A 20,263-nucleotide genomic window follows, 5' to 3' on the forward strand; every position below is an offset into this window, starting at 1 on the left:
CGCTGGGAGGTGTCTGCGCGCCTGAGGCGCTGATGGGAAATGGCGGGGCGCGCGCTGCCTTATGGGAGTTGTAGTCCGTCCGGCCGCTGCCGCCGGACTGTGTCGGGGGGCTGGGGAAGCAGCGTGGCGGCGGCAACCCCCCGCAGCGAGCCGGTTCAGCCCTCTGAGCGGCCTCGCTGCCGCGGCAGGCGCGGGGAGGGAGGCGGAGACCTCCGCGGAACTACATCTCCCAGAGGCCTTTGCGGCAGAGCCGGCTGGTGCCGCCCGCCCCTCCAGCCGCGGTGCATCGTGGGACGGGAGCTCCAAAATGGACAACCCCAGGGATGCGCCAGGTACGGCCGGTCCCGCCGGGCCCCCGGCCCCCGCCCCGCCGCCCCCGGCCCGCCGCCCCCCCTCCCCGGCCCTGCGGCCTGGCAGCCGGCTGCAGTGTGGGGGTGGCGGCGGCGGCGCACCGGGCTCGGGGGCCTCCTCGCCGTTGCGTGGGCAGCGACCCGCCCGCGGAGAGGAGACGCCGGTGGGAGTCGGGGGGTGCCCGCGGCAGGGCCGTGGCATCGTCCCCCCGGTCGGCGCGGTGGTTTGGGGAGGCCCCGAACGCCGCAGCGTTAATTTTCACCCCCCCCCCCTCCCTTTTCCCATAGGGAAAGCGAGCCGGTGGTTTGGGGTCGCGCAGTCTAAATCGGCCAAGACGAACGTGAATATTCTTCACCAAGAGGAGTTGATAGCGCAGAAAAAGAGAGAAATTGAGGCCAGGCTGGAGCAGCAAGCGAGACAGAATTACCTGAGCATACAACAGCTACCTCTGTTTGGAGAGTACGTGTGAATTACGGTGCTTTTAGATGGGAGCTTCGCTGACAGAAAACGGGCGTGTTTGTCAAGTGGAACTGAAGAGACGAGCTTTACAAAGCTCTTGCACTTGGAGGCAAACACTGAGAAAGTTGAAACTGATAATGGAGTAATTAAAGGTTGGAATAGGATACTTGCACTTTAATTGACCTAGTCAGATTTTTCAGATACTAGTGTGAATAGATATGTGCTAACAGCAATCATATATTTTCAAGAGTATTATTGCACTTTCCTTCTGCCTCCTATTTGTTACCTTTCTTATAATCGCGACTCGTAAGAGTTAGCACAATTCTCCATTTAAATGTTTGCCCGGGGTTCTTGGAAGCAGGGTAGCATAACAGAGCAAGTAGAAATCCTGTTTCAGCGGAGTAGTAAACGAGCCAGGTGGAGAGCTTCGGTAAATGCTGTGAGCAGCAAGCTGCATGGTTCTTGTGCTTTTGAAAAGCTGGGTGTGTTTTCAACATTAGATGAGAGAGATTAGTAGTTATTAGCATTTGTCTTGTTGTCTGTTCAAAATAAATGCGTGTGAAGGGGGCTGGGGAGGATGATGAGTACCATCACCTACTTTTCTTTTTCTATTCAGAGATGATGGTACTGACAACGAAGCCTGTGTTTCCAACAAGTTTGTTAATGATGGCAGTTTCCTCCAGCAGTTTCTCAAGCTGCAGAAGGAAAAGTCAAGTACTGGTAGGTCGACTTCTGAGCTACAGGAGGCCTTCCTTCTCCTGGTGATACCAGCTTTGTGTGAGCTGCCTCCATGTATGTTCACTTTAGAAACCCTGCTATGAGCTGTTACCGGTACGAGTAAGTTCTAAAGCAATGATGACCCCTTTAAATTTGGATTAAAGTCTTTCTTGAGATGCGATAGGGAGGCTTGCCCTCTTTCCCTCTATAGGTGCTGTAAAACAAGCATCCATCTCTCTTCTAGCTTGAATCTCCCTTTGTAAAAATATCACAGCTTTAACTTCATTATGCAGCTTTTACCAGTCAGTGTCTTTAACTTACGCTGAAAATAATGGCCTATTGCAGCTGTACTGCTGCCTGAGTTGTTATTTGTAACCTTCTGAGATTAAAACAGTAAGGATGCGCAGGAATTATTTTCCCCTCATTCTTTTCTAAGAACCTCCCCCAAGTTCTACTAATAACTCGGCAAACACTTCTGCATCAAATGTTGGGAAGAAACCTATGCTGTTTGGGAAGCGCCCCGGTCAGGTCCTGAGCAGCATGCTGCACCAAGCGAAGAACTACTCCCATTCCAAACAGACCCCAGTCGTTAACCGCCTCAGTGTGTTTCAGTCGCCAGATGAAGATGAGGAGGAAGATTATGAGCAGTGGTTGGAAATTAAAGGTAAATGACATCTTGTACTGCGTTGCTTGTTTTGGGGTGCAGGTCCACTTCCCCTAGTGATAGGAGAATCTTCTCCCCAGTAGAGGGTTGGTTCTTTTTTCTTACGCTGTGAATTGATATTCTTAGCACAGTTCCTGCGTGCAGACTTCTGCATCATGAAATACAAATGGCACCAGTTAATGCTGGTGGACTCCAGCTGGTGGACTTCAGCAGAAATGCTGTTAGATACTACTTACCCAGCCTGAACTCGGGAGATGGGTCGCTCGCCATAGTTAGGCCGGGTCTGTTTTGTGCCTAGTAGATTTTTCTCTGAGTTATCAAGGCAAGCGCTTGACCAGTCTCTAAGCCTCTGTGAAAAATAATGTGTAGAGAAGAAATATGTTCTACTTTTAATGGAGCTTGATTGTTTGCTAACGGTAATAATTCTGCTTTTGTACCATTGAAATCTGTTATGGCTAGTGCTGAGTTCTCTAGAACATATATAGATACAATGCTTGTATTTAAAATGGAATTTTAGGTTTTTTAAATGATAGAAAATGAAAAGTCCTCGGTTTGGGTGTGGCTGCATAGGGGGAAAAATTGTATGTGTTAATAAATAAGATTACATGTAAGGCATGGAACTATGACCAGGTAAAATCAAAGTTCCTGCCTCTTCAAATACTCATTAGAAAATCTTACCTCTAGGTCCTGACTGCTTTAAGTAGGATAAAAAACCAATGAATGAAGAATATTGCAGCACTTAAATAACCAAGTTTCTCTGGATAACCTAGGCTAAGAGGCCAGAAGGCAGATTTGCTTAGTAATCTGAATTTCATGCGTGCGTATTAATCAAGTATAAAATTAGATTGGAGTTGCTAAATAAGTCACACTCAGCTTTGTGTCATAATTTATTTCATTATATATTTACAAAAACATGTCTAGCTATTTCTGGTGGGATTTATAAAAGCATAATCTTGGCAAGTCTGAACTTAAGCGTGAAGTGCACTGCAGGAGTGTGAGAAATGGCCACTGGCTGCAGAGAGCAAACACGGAGTACGGACCCTTAATTTAAAGATCGTGGGTTCCAATCTAGTCTAGATCAGTGTGGACAGCTCTGCTCCTGTGTGCTCTTTGTTCAGCGCCTTACCCAAAATATTGTTGTCTAGACAAATGGCTGTGTTTAGTTCCCGTTGGATGTGTCCTGCATCAGCTCTGTAATCACTGTCAGTGTTAGTGGGTTCCTTTCTTGGCAGAGAAGCCAAAATACAGTTTCTTGGAGACTGAGCTCTCCTCTTATCTCTGGTGGGATTCCCTCCAAGTGAGGGTTGAGACATGGGCATATGCCAGTAGGAAGAACTATGTGCTCTGGCTGCACAATCTGTCTCTGCTATCTTTGTACAGAGCGATGTCTTGGGAACTGGAATCTGTAATCTTTAGCAAGTAATGTGGTTGTTAAAGCCAAATTCCTGTTCCTCCCCATTGTGTTTTTTATGGAGTAGAATTGTCAGAAGCAAATTATCTTGCAATTGAAGTTGCACCCTAAACTGTGGTGATCCAAATCCTAGGCTTTTCCTTGTAGGAAAAATCTAGACAAAATACTAACTTCCTGCTAGGGGAGTGCAGGTGCTGACAGTAACCTAGGGATTGTAATTTGTTCAGCTGTGTAAGACTGGATCCCCCATTTCATCCTTTTTCTTCCCATTCCCGTTCTACTTTTGTCTGCCGCCGTGGTTCTTAGAAGTAATGTACCTGTTGCCTGTTTGGTGTGTGAGTTGAACCCCAGTACTGACAGCCTGCTTAAAGTTTTACCCCCAGAGGATGCGGAGACCCGACAAGTGGTGGAAAAGCTGGCTAGGTTCGTGGCTGAAGGGGGACCAGAATTAGAGAAGGTCGCTATGGAAGACTACAAGGATAACCCAGCTTTTTCGTAAGTGTGGCGATAACTCTTGTCTTCCAAAGCAGAACGCTGTCTCTTTGTAGGAGAAAAACATCAGCCTTTTGTATATAATTCCTGTGGATGTGTTTGGCGTAATTATTGTTTGGTGGATTTGAGCTTTGTTGCGAGTAATTGTTTTATAGCTGGGGAAACTGAAGCAGAAAGTGATGCTGTGATGGTGCTGAGGAGACAGATCAGCTAGAGTTAGGAATACAGCCTGGGAGGTCTGGCTGCCTGTACAATCTAGCGTATGGGGATACTGGACTCGATCTCGGGACTGGTTCTGTCTCCTCTGCCATTGACACGCTGTGTGGCTGTGGACGGAGGATTCCCTCCTATATCGGAGGACGCTGTTATTTATTTCCCTTTAAGTGACACAAAAAATTTGGATGCAAGTCCTTAGGTTAAAGCTATGTGTATTTATACGTGCTGAAGACTTTGTAATCCACATTTTAAGTGCATTCTGAGTAATTTATCATTTTGTATTTTTTTGTTTAGAGCTATTTATATCCCAAAGTACCAATGTTTGTGTATAGTTGTTGTTGATGCATATTTTTTGCCCTTTTTTCCTCCATCTCCACCCTAGGTTTTTGCATGATAAGAACAGCAGAGAATTCCTTTACTACAGAAAGAAAGTGGCAGAGATAAGAAAAGAGAATCAAAGTTCTCAGGCATCCTCTTCTCGGAAAGGTAATTAAGACTGGGATTTGGAGAATATGAATCGCATAAATTAAATTTGACTTCTTCGCTCTCTCTAACTGCTTGGTAGGTCTGTTCTGGAAACAGTTGGAGTGGATATTTGGCTGTCAATCCGCTGCCTGTAAATAAAATTTCAAAATGTAAGGAGATGGTGATGAAACATCACTATGATGGCATCAAACTCGTGTGCCAAAATGGTTGTTTCCCAAGCCCACAGCATGCTCTATGTAAAGGGCTCTTGAAAGATTCGATTTTCCTTGTATTTCTCCAAAATCCTTAACAAAGTGAACTAAAACAATTCTCCATCGTGTGTGTTCTGGAAAGCGTTTCAGCCCTGAAAATGCATTTAGGAAAAGTGCTTTTTCTCAGATGTTCTTATTTGGTTTGTTACCAATAAAAATGATTTGTTTGTTTGTTGAACGTAATCCCCATTTCTGCTGCCATTTCCCTAACTGAAGCTTTTATTTTCTGCTTGGGACATAAATCCTTGCAAGTAAGGGACTGTGTTTTTCAGGTGGGAAAGCAGCAGAAGTGGGTGGTCTGCCAACAGACAGGTGGTGTGAGCAGTGGAATCTGGTTAACTGTGTTAAGAGACAGAAATTATTTAGTGGGTGAAGAGTGGTCTGCGGGCCAGGCATTTATCGCTTCTGGTCCAGCCTCTGTTTCAGGCCTGCGTGTGGCCCTGGCAAATCACTCAGCCTCTCTGTGTCAGCTTCCTTTGCTGTGGAAAGGAGTCTTAATGCAATTTAGCTGTCATGCTGATGAACTAACAGCTCAAACAAGTCATGTTTTAATAGACTGTAGGTTGAAAGAGCTCGTTACCAATACCAACTAACTGATACAGCAGTTTGGAAGCTAAGCAGTATTATCCATACTTTACAGGTGTGGAATATTGAAGCAAGGAAAGGTTATGACTTGTCCATGGCTTATAATCATGTCTTCTGCCTCCTGGTCCTGTGCCAGCACACTGGAGTACTGGCACTGGTACTGTGCAGGTAGCAAATGTCATATAAGGCTGTCGTGGCTAAATAATGTATTTGCCTGGCTCCTTATAAACATCAAATATGCTTGAAATATTAACGATCAGAGCCTTCTCTGTGCCTTTGGGCTAAGGCTGCAGTAGCCACCTCTTCCAGGTGAGGATTGGGACTGTTCCGTGGAGAATTTCCTCTGTCCTACAGCCCTCCCCTAAAATGGCCTGCAGATGTGTAGTGACAGTAGGTACGAGTGGGATTACGGTGCGGTATTCGTTTGCCGCTTTTTCTAAGGCCTTCCCATTGCTCCTGGGGACGTCAGTGGCAAAGTCTTTAACTAGAGATAATTGCGAGCGCTGAGGTGTAACCCTATGGAAAAGTGCCTGACATGAGGAGGAAACAGACTTCCTCTGCAGTAGAGAGAAACAAGTGTCCCTCTTTGAAGACAAAAGCTGGTTTGTCTGTTAATCTGCTCTCATCTAGCTCCTGGCACAGAGGAAGCTGATGTGTGAATGGGCACTCCTCTGGTTACAAAGTTGTTGTACAACCTTATGCCATATCATGTTTTTGTGATATAAACTCTATGACTGTTTATGTGTAATATTTCTAAAAATTAAACTCGACCTTTTGCCCTTATTCTGCTCTTGGGGTTCTTAGAACAGATAGGCTTTGACTGTTGCTTGTGTGAGTTGGGCCCAGTACTGACAGCCTGCTTAAAGTTTCACCCCCAGACGACGAAGAGACAAAGAACTCTGCTGAGAAACTGGCCAGGTTCATAGCAGACGGGGGTCCCGAGGTGGAAGCTATTGCCTTGCAGAACAACCGAGAGAACCATGCTTTCAGGTAAGGGAAGAAACCTGCTGCCGAGTGTAATGTGGGGGGGCTTGGATGGGTCTTTTTTTTCTTTTTTAAGGGGAAACAATAGACAAGCTTGTGAGAAGTCTGAAGTTACAAGGACAGCGCACTTGTATAGCAGGGATGCTTTTACATTCTCAAGCTTCACAGTTTAAAGCAAGGCACAGAGAGAGAGAAATCGATTTGCTTTCCCCAAAATTAATTTACGACTTCCACCCTCCTCACCTGCTTTCCGTTGCAACGTACTAGTATAATTCTAACCTTTATACTTTTCCCTATAGCTGTGTTTTGGTGTGGGCCCCCATCCACCACTCATACCGCTGCTGTCCAATTAATTTCCTGGGTTGCTCTTTATGCAGCATCTTCACTAATGTGCAGGTAGCATTCCTTCACCATTAGGTCCTCCTTTGGAATATCGTTTTCAGCCTTTCAGATGTGAATTGTTCTCTTTAGTGCTCACTGACAGCTGTTTAATGCCTCCCTTTGGTCTCATCCATGTTTCATTTCTCTGCTCTTACAAACAATTTGGTGTGTTCTCTGGAAGTGAAGTGGGGCTCATCAAGCCTTACTTTGTTGCTGATACTTTGGCATTTTATTGGCTGCCTTCTGGCCCTCTGGGGTACTCCCCTTGTGTTGTGAATCACGTTAGACAGATGTGCTAATACCTGAGTTGTGTCATTATTTACTTTAAAACACTGCTGTGATCCCACCTGAGCACGGTCAAGTTAAACACCATCTTCTTTGTTAGGATTTCATCAGGTTTGCCATAGGGAGGGCCCCATCCTGCCCTCTGCTTGGTCCTGGAGCAATCCTTAGTATTGTTATTCAAATGGAGGGATGCAAGACCGCATTTAGTGAATTTTAAAATACGTCAGAGAGCTGCTTGTGTTTGCCTGGGCGTGTTGTGCAGTGGTAGATGGGAAAGGCCTGTCATCTCTTATGTTTTCTTGTGGGAGCAGGCACTACCCCAAGGAGAGGTTATATCAAGTATTAAACTGGTCCTCTAAAAAGAGGAGATTGTAGAGGAGATAGGAATAGACAAGTTTTCTGTGTGAAGTATTTAAATTGGAGGGAGCCCAAAAAGGTAATGTGTTTGTAACAAACATGACTATATTGATTTTTTTTGCGTAGCTGCTAGATTGAGGATTGCTCATGTTCTTCCCACAGAGACTAAGGAGTTTTATTTTACCCAAAAGGTCAGAGATGCCTATTTCTGGAAGGGGTAGCAAATAAAGCAATGTTTTTTGTGTATGAGGGAACAGAAAGACGACTCATGGTGTAATTAAGCAGACTGGGAATGTCAACGCTTCTGGCTTGAATAGAGACTTGGGAGCAGTTTCTTTAGGCAGTGGTTTGGCATTCCCATTGGTAAGACCTGACTGTTTGTTTTCTTCTGTGGACTGAAACCCGACATGTTGCGGCACCCTTGCAGTTTTTCCAAACGTGTTCTGGAAGGCAGGTGAATTCTGGGAGAAGACCTTGCGTTTCCACAAATGTAACATGATCCTTTTTAGTACTGTGTGTTTATTTGGCACCAAAAATAGCTGTGGTTTGCTCGTGAATGGGAAATACGCTTCCTGATCCCAAAGGCTTGCAGCCTACCTTGCAAGAGCACGCGGAGCCCTGCATTGCATGCACATACACACAGGATGGTGCTGGAGAGCAAGGAAGTGTGTGGGAAGGCTAGTTGTGCAAGAGCATTGCAGGAAAGAAAAGCCCTGACCAAACTGTGCTATATCCAGCCCCTCCATACGACTGTTGCATCTAAACTTACCTTTTTTTTTTTTCCTTTATAGGTTTTTATATGAGCCAAACAGCAAAGGCTACAAGTATTACCGGCAGAAACTGGAGGAGTTCCGTAAGGCCAAAACCAGCACTGCGTGTGCCCCCTTGCCTGTAGAGTCCAGTCTGAAAAGGAAGACCAGTCCCGAGGCATCACCGTCACCTTTGTGCTTACCGTCTTTGCCTTTGCCCTTGCCCTCACCTTTGCCTTTGCCCCTGCCCTTGCCCGTGCCCTCACCTTTGCCCTTGCCCGTGCCCTCACCTTTGCCCTTGCCCTTGCCCATTCCCTCACCTTTGCCCTTGCCCGTGCCCTCGCCTTTGCCCTTGCCCGTGCCCTCACCCTTGCCCTCACCTTCACCGTCATCCTCTACAACTCCACCTGATCAGACGGCTACAACTACTGCTGCAACAACAACTACAGCCACTGCTACAGGCACTACTAAAAAGAAGCGGAAGAGCAGGTGGGGGCCGGAGGAGGACAAGGTTGAATTGCCCCTCCCGCAGCTTGTCCAACAGCTGGATTCTCCCTCCCCTCTTTCAGGTTAGTAGGTCTGTATATTGTATTGAATAACTGTTTTTCCTGGGGAGTGCATTCAGCCTTAGCACAGCTGGTTTTGTAAACAGAAAACCCAGCGAGTCTTATCTCTTCTTGTAATCTCCTTGGTTGCCAGCCCCCTATCTTTCAGCTATGTCTAGCAGCTAACTCTCCCCTGTGTGGAAACCCAGATAAACCACTTTATCTCGCTGGCACCAGGGATTGGATCTTATCGTTCTCCAGCTATCTCTAAAACCCTGCTGTGCTATAGCTCATTACATCCTCAGCCTCTACACTATTTAGGGCTATTTCACTTCAGGAAGAGAGTCTGTCAGAAAACAAATATCAAAGGCTGAACTGTGCTTATTCCCCACGGTGGGATAAAATCCCCGAGCAGCACTTCCATCTCACTCTAACTGATCAGAAGGCTAAATGGGAATAGCTGTTCCCCAAGTGCTGGTGGACGCAAGTATAACTTCCAGTTCCAGTTTATACCCGTTTCAGTTCATTTGATTACAGACGGGGTTCACAGTCCTCATCCAGCGTCGAGGCTCGTGCTCTTGGTACTTCACCTGCCAGGTTCACCCAGGAGGTGCAGCTCTCTCTGAGTGTTGGAAGATAATTCTTCCAGTCGAGGCACTTCTAGTGAGCTCTCAGAGGTTGAACTCTGGTGGCCCGTCTGTGCATGTGCAGATAGGTAATTAGGCAGGCAGTTAGAGGTGCATACAAAAATTGAGTCACTCAAGGACAACAGGTGAATGCAGACGTTTAAGATGGTATCTTTGAATCCTTTGCCCAATTAGTGTGGTATGGGGAAAGGATGTGAAAAGGAGAAAGAAAAGACACAAGATAAGGCAGTCGGTGTTGGCAAACCGAGAGAATTCATAGTATGAGGCTAAAGTCACAGGAAAAGTAATAAGTACCTGTCTCAATAAGGACCTTTTTCGAAAAGCAATAGCAGAACAGATGAAGTGGGACAAGTAATAGAAAACAAGCTATAATTTTCTGAGTTGCAGGATGAGACCACAGATAAATCTCAGCGCATGGTCATCCTGTACAATTCATAGCTCCAGCAAGTCGGTGGGTCTTCTGCTTTGGCTGGGTTTTAGAGGAGATAATGGCCAGCCGTTAATAGCTTTGATTGTTAGGCTTGAGTAAGATGTAGGGCTGGCTGTATATGCTGTGGTGTCGTTGATTCTGCGGAGGTCAGGAAGGAAGGACTCTTACCTCGTAATCTAGCACTTCAAATGTAGATGAAGAGAAGTTCCTATGTAATTTTGTCTTCTGATCACAGCCCTATACAGAAGTCTTGGCTATACATCTCATATGTACAGGACAAGATACCAACCTGGATGGCTTATTCATTTGACCTTGAATTGCTGCTCATAGTAAGGCAGAAATCAGATGCAAATGTCTTTCCTGATTTTGTACCTCTAGAGTAATTTTTTTTTCTTGCAGACAGTAATGAAGCTTCGATGATGAAGCTGGGCAGGCACTATCAAAACAAGCATCAGATTCTGTCTTTAATACCTCCTGCTGCAGTGGGGGGGCTGCAAGGGTATCCATGTGATCATTCCAGCATGCTTCCTGCTGAAATCTCCCCTGGCTCTTTTAGCCTCCCCTTAATTAGACAGGGACATGCTCGTTGTGTTCATACTCACTTTCTGCAGGGCTTTGTGTCAAGTGGAAGAAAAGGACAGCAAACAATTTGCCAGGCATAACAAATCAACCGTTAATGCACTGTTAATGCTCTGCAGGGGGAAGGATTATTTTTTTTTTATCGGTTCAGATGGACTAATCCCTTTTTAGAATTAACATCTTCAACTTGACAGGTGAAGAGAATTCCAAATTACATCCCTGGTTCTGTGGAAGGTTAGAGTCGCACAGTATGCCTTGGTACCTAAACATCTACGTCTTAGTCTTTTATCCTTAGCAATTGTTTTGGATTTAGTGGAGGACTGTTCTGATTCTTTTCCTGTCTACTCTTAGTAATAAATCAGTATCATGGAGATGAGAAAATGTAGCCCTTTTGGACAGAAACAAGGCTCTTCTTAAATGTATTGATATCGAAACACTTAACTGCATATACACTGCAGGGACTAACGCATCTGAAAAGCTGAACAGAACAGAGATACTGTGATTAGTGAACTCTGTGGACTAATGGGAAATTACAGGCTGTCATTAGAATTTCCTGAAACCTAATATTGGATTGGTTTGGGTCTGATTAGTTTTAATTGAGTAAGATCTTCAGACTATGAAGCAAAAAATCAGGCACTTCTGTATTGGGATTTCTCCTGCTGTCCTTAAAGGACATTCACTTCTCTTGTAACAAGCTCCTCTTCGGGCTTGTGGGAAAGGGATAAACCTTCAGGTAGTTTTCTGCCAATGCTGCAGATAGACTGCACCATAAACCCTATAGGCAAAGCTGATGTCATTCAAGGAAAAAAAATGTATTTTTCCCAGGCCTGCTGAACATGAGACTGAGAAGCAACCCCTTATCTTTTGCTTAGTGTTTGCCTGGTGCTAGACCAGTGTAAGGAACTTTGAAATCTTGTCTCTTTTTATGCAAATACCTTGACTGATCTTATTTGTGAATAGACATTTCTATCTTCAGATGTGGACTTGGGGTGGAGCTTCGCTTTTTCTGTCAACTTTGCTTGTTTTGTGATACTTTGGGCCAAGACTACAAAATTACCCTCCAGAGCTAAATTTCTGCAGTGACTCTTTCAGCATCTCTCAGCATAAAGTCTGCAAGGTACCAGAGCAGCCAGACAAACCAGATGTAGTTTTAGCACAAGAAGGAGCAGTGGCATATGCTTTCTGGGAAGTAAAAGAAGATGCTACAGCCTCACCTTTCTCCTTTAAGGTGGTTATATATGCTGGCAAGCCACCAGCTCGCGGGGCCTCTAGAGCCATGCCTGGCTCTTAGCCTGAGTGTTTATGCAACTCAGAACTAAGCCAAAGAGCTGCTGACCTCTGTGAAGGGCAGGGAGTCTTCCTCGGTGCATTCAGAGAAACCTTTCCCATGCCCTGAGGCAGGAGGTGAATCTTTGACTAGGGCTGATGCTGAAGTGCCCCACTCTCACATAACATTTGGGGCCAGATTCTTCTTTACGTGGAATAGGCATAGTGTGCTCATTAAAACTGTTTCCGAATCTCAGTGCTCTCCGAGATAGAAATTGGGCTGGTTATCAGTAATAGATAGGTTTATTTTTCTATTTGTCCTTATTTCTGGGGAGCTGAAAGTGCGTATCCTAGCACCAAGCCTAGCGTAACAGGGCTTCTTGCTTTCCTTCCTCTTGGAAAACCTCTTGCAGTGTTTTACATAACTCTTCCTGCAGAGTTGACTCCTGGCGCTGGTGCGAATGTGCAGAGGCTGTAGCTGTGCGAGGGAGGGTGGATGCGCTGTTTAATGTTCTCCTTGGGAGGCTGGAGTTAAGGAAGCCACTTTCCAATCGTGGCGTGCTCAGCCAAAAGCATGCGGGAAAGGAGGGGAGATAAGAGTGCGCAGATCGATTGCCCTGAGCGCGAATAAGAGGAAGGGAGAAGATGACCCCTGGGGCCTAATTAGCATGCTGTGTAGTCATTTGGTGTCATGAACAATGATCCTATTATTATCGGGCTTCATAATTAATAGATAATGAATAATTAATGAAGCATCATTTAACTGTAGTCTGGACTTACATTCAAATGGAGGTTTTTGCAGTCATTAGGAAGAAATCTTTCTCCTTGTATTGAAAAATGCAACGCGCTTTCAAGTGTGGTTGTGTGTCTTCTTTTAATCCCTTAAATATTTAACTGTTGGGCTCTTAGCTCTGAGGTGCTTGAGAGGGGAGCTGCCAGCCCTGCTAGATATATATGAACCACGTTTGCAAGGCAATCTGTATTGTAAATCTCTTTTTAGCAGCCGCAGCAGTGTTTCTATTACTTTCTTTCATGGTGCAGCAATTACAAATAGGCTTCCTTTTTTTCCCCCCTCTCTCTTTCCTTTATCTTGCCCTTTGAACTCAGAGTGCCATATGATCATTTTAAATCAGTAGGTCCTGGCCCTGCCCAGATAATGTTAATATCTAATTTCAGGGCTTATCTGATACAACAGCAAAAATCATTCCAAAGGAGGAGCTTCCAAAAAGGGGATGCTGCAGAAAAAAGGAGGATACATCAATGGGATTGTCAAGCAGAGCCTTAAAATGCCCCGTCTTTGAAAGCAGGGGCAACATCCCTGGCAATGCTCTTCTTGAGCTTGTAAATTAGAAACTAAAATCTCCTTGGGGAACGGCAACTTCCAGAAGCAGCATAATGCTCATGTCTTTATTCCAATGTGGCCATTTGCTTTTCATTTTGAATGAAGTTGCTGTTTACATAGTAATCAGCAGACACTTGCGTGCACAGGTTGGACAATATGCTGACAGGCTCCGATCTTGTGACTCAATTCTGAATAATTAAATATCGCTCTTTGCAGTGGCTGGGGTTCATAAGGAAGCCTTATGAGGGGAATTAATCTTAAGGAGGAACAATTTTTAAAGCATGGTGTAGCAGATCGCCATGCAGTGTGACCTCCAAGGGCGTGAGACATAGTTTGCGAGTCTGCTAACGCGATGCGGGCAGAGCCTTGGACCGGGCTGAGGGAATACTCTGAGCTGGCTGGCGAAGGAGGTGTGACCCAGTAGCTTTCCTGCTCCCGTGGTTCCTAAGTCCTACCAGGCAGTTGTTCTTCAGTTAAGTGTCTCAATGCTGGAACCATGAAATGAGTGTAAAACTTCATGTGGGGATCTTGAAATACAGTTTCTCTGGTCTCAACCGCTGTCTCAGGTTTTTGAAAGTCTTTTAACGTGTGCTTATTACAGTTCAGGACCTCAAGGGTCTTGGTTATGAAAAAGGGAAACCGGTTGGTTTGGTGGGTGTGACGGAGCTCTCTGAAGCCCAGAAGAAACAGCTGAAGGAGCAGCAGGAGGTAATGGCCTGAAATGATTTCCAAATTCATACCGCGTTGCAGCATGGCTGGGTTAAACGGGAAAATGGAGGTGGAGATAGCAAAGAAACTTTCCCAGTGGCCCACAAATAAATCTCTAGGATTTGTGCTGAATGCCTAAGAATCATGTGATGCTGCAGTCAGCAGAAATACTAGAGGACTTTGGGGAATATGAATTAAGCCAGCCAATTGCTGTCCTACCACACTGAAACCCAAAATCTATAAGGTCTGTTGTGTCACATCTGCAGCTGGTTATGTATTGCTTCAGCAGTGGGGAGAAGGTGAGTGGATACTCGCAAGCTTTGCGGGAACGAGAGCAGAACTGGCTTTTGCCAGAACGTGAGGGTGATGTTTAAACTGTGCGGGGATGATCAGATGCAGCAGTCCTCAGTGTTAATATCAAGGTACTTCTGTTGGAGGAACCAGCACGTCATGCTCCTGTTTGATCTGAGAAGCAAGTGGATCAGATCAAGCAACAGTATTGCCTGTTGGGATTTGTAGTTGTCATAACCTGTATTCTGTACGGCAGCTGGGGCGGGTGCGGGCTCTGCCGCCTGTGAACCGGTCGCCTTATTGAGTGCGCTGTTGCATCTCTTCCCCTAGATGCAGCAGATGTATGATATGATCATGAAGCACAAGCGAGCCATGCAGGAGATGCAGATGATGTGGGAAAAGGCAATTCAGCAGCACCAACACGGCTATGACAGCGACGAAGAGGTGGACAGTGAGCTGGGAACGTGGGAGCACCAACTTCGACGCATGGAGATGGACAAGACGCGAGGTGTGTAGGGAGCTGCCATGCAAACGTCTTGCTCTGCAGTTGTACGAAGGCCTCCGGAGGGAGATGTCTGAGATGGCGTGGTTGGCCTGGGAGTTGCAGGGTCACTTTTCACTGGTCTGTGCTGTGGCTTCCCTGCCTGTTGAGCGGAGATAATGACCGTCTGTTGCTGTGAGGCTTTATGCTTCACAAACCCTCTGAAATTCCAAGTCAAAGAACGCTGCGTTATTGCTGGTTTCTCTCCTCTGTGTCTTGAGCAGAGTGGGCTGAGCAGCTGACCCAGATGGGCAGAGGGAAACATTTCATCGGAGACTTTCTTCCACCTGACGAGCTGGAGAAATTCATGGAGACGTTCAAGGCATTGAAGGTGAAATAGCAGAGACTTCACTGGGCAGTGGCAATGCTTCAGACTTGTCCCGTAGCAGTGAGGGAAAGGTCTCAAGCTTGCTTAGCCCTTTTTCGCAGCAGTTAGCTACCTTGCAGCCTTGAGGTACTTCTGCCCTTATACTGGGAGCTCTGTTACTTCTGGCGGAAACGGGGTTAGTTTTTCGCTCTTTGCAGAGAAATGGCTGTAGCAAATTAGAGGACAGACTATTGGGACAGTATTTGGGGGTTAGCTGAAATTACAGACAAGCCTCCCAGACTACCCACCGTTTGTCTGCTGTTCCTGTTTTGGATAAGTGGTTGCTGATGCCAAGCAAGGAAAATTTGAATTTTTATCTAGATGATTGCAGTAAAGTGAAAATATAAAGCCTACAAAATGCTTATGCAAAGCACTTCAATACCTGCCAATTCTTCCTAAACTGTAGAACTTCTTGATGCTGGCCCATCCCTCATAATGTTTTTATGTAACCGGCATGGGGTCTGACGTTCCCTGGAGATCCTGGCTTAAATAAGAGCTGCATCTGAAGCTCGATCCAGTGAGCAACTTTAAATTCAGGAGCTAAATATTTCTCAGCTTAATCTCACAGTAGCATTCCCTGCTTCTTGCAGATTATGTTATAGGGCTGTGCAGTGCTTTATCATTTACCTATTTTCTTCTCCGTGGTGGTGCAGAACTGGAATCCCAAGAAATCGTGCTAGTTATTAATTGTTTGCCAGAGCCATCCTAACTTTGAGTAGCTGAAGCTGGTTTTCCCCTCCTCTGACCCACAGATAGGTGCATATAAAAAATAACCAACACTACCTTTTGTGTCTCTGCAGGAAGGACGTGAACCAGATTATTCTGAATACAAAGAGTTCAAACTGACTGTGGAAAACATAGGTTATCAAATGCTAATGAAGATGGGCTGGAAGGAAGGCGAGGGACTTGGCTCGGATGGACAGGGGATTAAAAACCCAGTCAGCAAGTAAGCAGAGTTCTTCTACTATTGATTTAGTCCTTTCCTCTTGGGCTGATAATTGATGCTCCTACCCTAGCCTCCTGGAAGCAGCTGCAATGAATATGACTGTAATTCATCACTCGAACAGAATATGGAATCCTCACAACAAAGGAGAAAAACGTTTCTGACTTCTTTGGGGTTCCCTCCCCCCAAGCCCTGGGTTTGTTGCTTTATCTCAGGCAGGAGGTATGATCTGAGCCAAGAGTTTCTAATCTCGGCTTGCATAGTGCGTTCTTCTGAGAGGTGCCTTCTCCCCAGTTTCCCCATCTATAAAATGAAGATAATACTTGTCTGCACCTCACCTCTCCCAGGGCATGTGAGGATTAAGTCATGTCTTTAAAGTCATAAATTTATTTAAGTATTAAAGAACATGCCTTTTGCATCTGAAGCGCCGTTGGTGCCTGCTAGCTAGTCCCTGGTGTACTGCGGGTGAAAGGCGATTACCAATATTTGCTACTGCTAGACCTGTGTTTGAAGGATGTTTCAGTCCACATCAGAGAGCTTTGTGTGTGATCATGCAACTGCCTTGAGGTCACTCTTTTGCACAGAAGTTTTCTGATTCGATCACACTTTGTATAATAAAGCTTTATGAGAATTCTATCCAAAAATAGACGAGCATCTCTTTTTAGGTGGATCATCTGTTGGTAACATATGCTGAACTTCAGAACCAAATATTGGGATAGGAAATATTCGGAATTATTTTTTAGCAATAGATCCCTTTAGAAATAGCAGTTATTTGTTTACTGCACAATAGAAGGTATCTCTACAAAGCGCATTCTGCTCCTCTTTCACAAGAAGATCTCTCTGGCAACGTGCTTATTGGTTCAAAGAAGTCCTGTGATAAAAGATCGCTGTAATCAAAACAGCAAGGCTTACAACAACAGAAGGAAGGCAGTTTCTTTCCATCACAGGGTCGGAGAAGGGTTATGATTTGCTTGGGCTCTACCATCTCTGATGTTCTCAGAATGGATAAGAAGGTGCTGCTGCAGATGGAAAGGAATTGCTTCCGCTTTTGGAGTGTCTGGAGTGAAGGAATGGGAGGCAGGCCCGTTGTTCGGCAGTTCTGTGTACCTCCAATCAGCGAGGTACAAATCAGTGCATTTGGTGGCCAAAGGTTAGTCTGCCAGTCAGAGCCCCGTTCGGTAGGGAGGCATCCAAAGCATAGGCGGTATTTCTGTTCCGGCTGTAAAAGGTTAAGCAAATATATGTTGACACTACTGCTTCCATCTAACAATAGCGAGCGTCATTGATTTGGAAGGGCAATGTAGAAACGTGGCAAATGCAATAAGCTGCTCAGTATTAGCTGTCTGTGTCGATGCAGCGCGCTCTGTGTGACGATGCCCAGTGCTGCCTGATGCTTGTCCTCTCAGCTCTGACGACAAGAGGCAGCAGGTATTTCTGGTGAAGAGGAAGGTGATTTGTCACATCTGCTTACCTCGGAGGCTTTGTTCCCTCTCTCCAAACAGGGGAACTACTGCTGTGGATGGAGCTGGTTTCGGCATTGATCGTCCCGCTGAGCTGACCAAGGAGGATGACGAGTATGAGGCATTCCGTAAACGAATGATGCTCGCCTACCGCTTCCGACCAAATCCATTGGTAAGGTGGTCCCGAAACCAGAGCAGACACAGTGACAAATCCACTGAGGCTGCTGTGCGTATCTTGTAAGGGTGGGAGTGCTTCTAGTGCTTAGCCAAGAGAGCAAATGCTGTCAAAGTTTCTCTTTGATTCTGTTCTCATGTTGAATGAAATTACCGCTACCAAGACGTCCATGGATGTGCGGTTTCCCTTGCTACGATTTTTTTTTTTAATACAAAACCCCCTGTTTTTAATTTTATCTGGTCCGTGCAAAGTATAAACTCTGCGCACAAAGGAAGCGGATGGGTTGTCTGTGAATCCATGGTTTATTTTGAATAATTGTTTTCCTGCTTGCAAAAGGCTTGTAACTTTGCATTTGCCTCTGTTACATTCAGCATGCCAGCACACCTGTAATTTTTGATGGGAAACCTCAGGTTTCACTGTCAGAAATGTCACGTTTTAGTGGCTTTTTCAGATAATTAAGCTCAGATGCTCGTTGTTCTGTGAAGACAGCAATTTTGATTAATTTTCTCTTTTTACTCCCCACAGAACAATCCACGACGACCTTACTACTGAGAATGTTTTTGGGACAATGTATTTTCAAAACAATTGTAATTTTACTGTGAAATGTTATGAAACTGCATTATCATTCTCTTATTTGCTAATATTGTAAAACTTACTGAAGTCACAATACCATCTCTCGCCCAGAAGAAAGGCCTGCAGGCCCACTCACTGCACACTCGAGTGTCACGACAACCGTGTCGTAACAAGGCCTGGGTGGTATTCGGAGAGAACAGAGCAGGTGAGAAGGGAGATCTTCGCACGGTGCCCTGCTGACGGGAAGGGTAGCACCAAAGATACCAATAGGAATAGTTCAGGGACTCCATTCCTGTTTAGCTCAGTGCCATGTTACAAGGAATGCATTTTTTGCCTAACGGCAGATCCTCTGTTGTTCAGTGCTGCTCTGGGGGGTGGGGTTGTTCGGGTTTTGGGTTTTTTTTTTTTAAATTGCAAATACAACAAGGGACTGTCTCCAACCCAGCTTTTGGGGCTGTTGTCCAGTCAGGCTATTGTTCCCTGAAGAACTGGGTTCTGATGCTCTCGTGAAGCCCAAGGTACAGTCTGACCTTCAACTGACATTGCAAAACCAGTGCCTAGTTGTTTGACCTCTGCCCTGTGGAAGACAAGGCGTGGATCGGTGTGGAGCGTGGCTGCGAGGGTTGAGGGGCGCAGGGCGAGTTCATTCGGCTTCGGAGGCGACAGCCTCTTGGTTTCTTGAACACTAAGTTCACCCCCAGCTTCCTAGCAAAAGAAGAGACTTGCTAACACTTTCTGTGATTGGGGTGATGAAGAGCCAAGCCTTCAACCACAGTTTGTCAACGGCCATTTGGATTTTGTTGTCATAAGAACCCCTTCTACAAATACAAATTTTCTTCATTCAGTCTGTAAATAAAATAAACCTCATTTGTTCCTTAGTTTTAATCACTGAATTTTTGGAAAGAGGGGTCTTACTGTGGGTTTTCGTAGGCCGAGAGACTGCTCTAGATCTCTTAAGAGATGGTTTCTTTTGCATTTGTTTTCCCTCAGTCCAAATACTTGGCACGTGATTCTCTTTTGTTAACTTTTCTTAACGTAGAGTCAGGGACTTGGCTTTCAATAAAACATTTGAAACAGTAAATTCGGTAGGGGTTCATTCTGAGAAAAATCAAAATGCGTGAGCACCTTGCAGAAGCACGGAGCTGGGCTTGTTCCCGGGGAGCGCGTGGTGTGCCAGCACCTCGCGTGCGCTCGCTGCAGCTTCTACACGGGGCTGTTGCACTTGGGGTGGCTCATCGGCATGGGCAGTAACCGTGGAAGGTTGGGAAACAGAGGTAAGAATTCTGGCCGGTCTTCAGTTAAGGTCACTGTGACAACGGCGCTTTCCTGGTGAGTCAGGACGCCCATCCCCTCGGTTTCTCCCTGTCGTGGTGGTGCCGCTGGCTCTTGTTTTATTCCAAGCGTGTGTAGTACGGCATCCTTTGGCAGGGACGGTGAGGTGGTCACAGGGTGAGCGGGCAGCCTGGCTGCTATTGCTCGTCGGGTCTTTAAAGCTCATCTGATACTACAGCGATCCCCGTGTGCTTCGTTGATGTTGCGTTGGCAAAAGTTGGTTTAGTCCTTTATTTCAACACAGTGGCCTTGGTCTTCCTGAGCCCCTTCTCTTGATAACTCTGTTCATCGATAGGTGCTTTTCTTTGCATTTTCTTACGGCATTGTAAGTCACACGCTATTCCCCGTGCCCTGCCGCTGGGAGCAGCAGGCAGGGGTCAGTTCTGCAGAAACCCGGCGAGGCGCAGTCCTCCTCCTCGCCGTCGTTGGCTACAAAGCGGGGATTTAGTCTTCAGAAACCGAATCAAACGGGCGGCTGCTGCGGCGTGCCCAGAAGGTCACCAAAGTTGGGCTCTTTTAGATCAAAGAGTAAATTCCCGGTGCCTGCCGTACAAACGCCGTGCCAGCGGCCCGGCCGGCGTGAACACACGTGTGGCCGAGCACGAGCGCCCGTGGTGAGCGCGGCACGGGGGGGCACCGTGAAACCACCCGGCCGGGCAGAGGCAAAGGGGCTGGG

The 20,263-nt window shown here is 46.0% G+C and overlaps 1 protein-coding gene across 2 annotated transcripts; it reads left to right on the forward strand.

Annotated features, from left to right (window-relative positions):
• Positions 1-262: 262 nt before the first annotated feature.
• Positions 263-19,133, forward strand: SUGP1 (SURP and G-patch domain containing 1). 2 transcript variants are annotated; one of them, XM_075175608.1, is made up of 14 exons: positions 263-332; positions 639-810; positions 1,427-1,530; positions 1,964-2,191; positions 3,974-4,097; positions 4,693-4,796; positions 6,499-6,622; positions 8,431-8,957; positions 13,799-13,905; positions 14,527-14,704; positions 14,962-15,068; positions 15,905-16,050; positions 17,550-17,733; positions 18,208-19,133. In XM_075175608.1, the coding sequence occupies exons 1-14, from the start codon at positions 308-310 to the stop codon at positions 18,232-18,234; spliced, it is 2,157 nt and encodes a 718-aa protein (XP_075031709.1). In that variant the 5' UTR covers positions 263-307; the 3' UTR covers positions 18,235-19,133. The 2 variants fall into 2 exon arrangements, with proteins under 2 accessions (XP_075031709.1, XP_075031710.1); XM_075175609.1 differs by having other exon boundaries at positions 17,550-17,679.
• Positions 19,134-20,263: the final 1,130 nt, after the last annotated feature.

This window comes from Calonectris borealis, chromosome 28 (genome assembly GCF_964195595.1).
Source record: "Calonectris borealis chromosome 28, bCalBor7.hap1.2, whole genome shotgun sequence".
NCBI lineage: Eukaryota > Metazoa > Chordata > Aves > Procellariiformes > Procellariidae > Calonectris > Calonectris borealis.

Excerpts from the sequence above, each read along its gene's own strand:
- SUGP1 (XM_075175608.1), top strand. The coding sequence starts at position 308 with ATGGACAACCCCAGGGATGCGCCAG. Across the intron at positions 6,623-8,430 it reads CGAGAGAACCATGCTTTCAG|GTTTTTATATGAGCCAAACA; the intron begins GTAAGGGAAGAA and ends TTTCCTTTATAG. Across the intron at positions 14,705-14,961 it reads GGAGATGGACAAGACGCGAG|AGTGGGCTGAGCAGCTGACC; the intron begins GTGTGTAGGGAG and ends TGTCTTGAGCAG.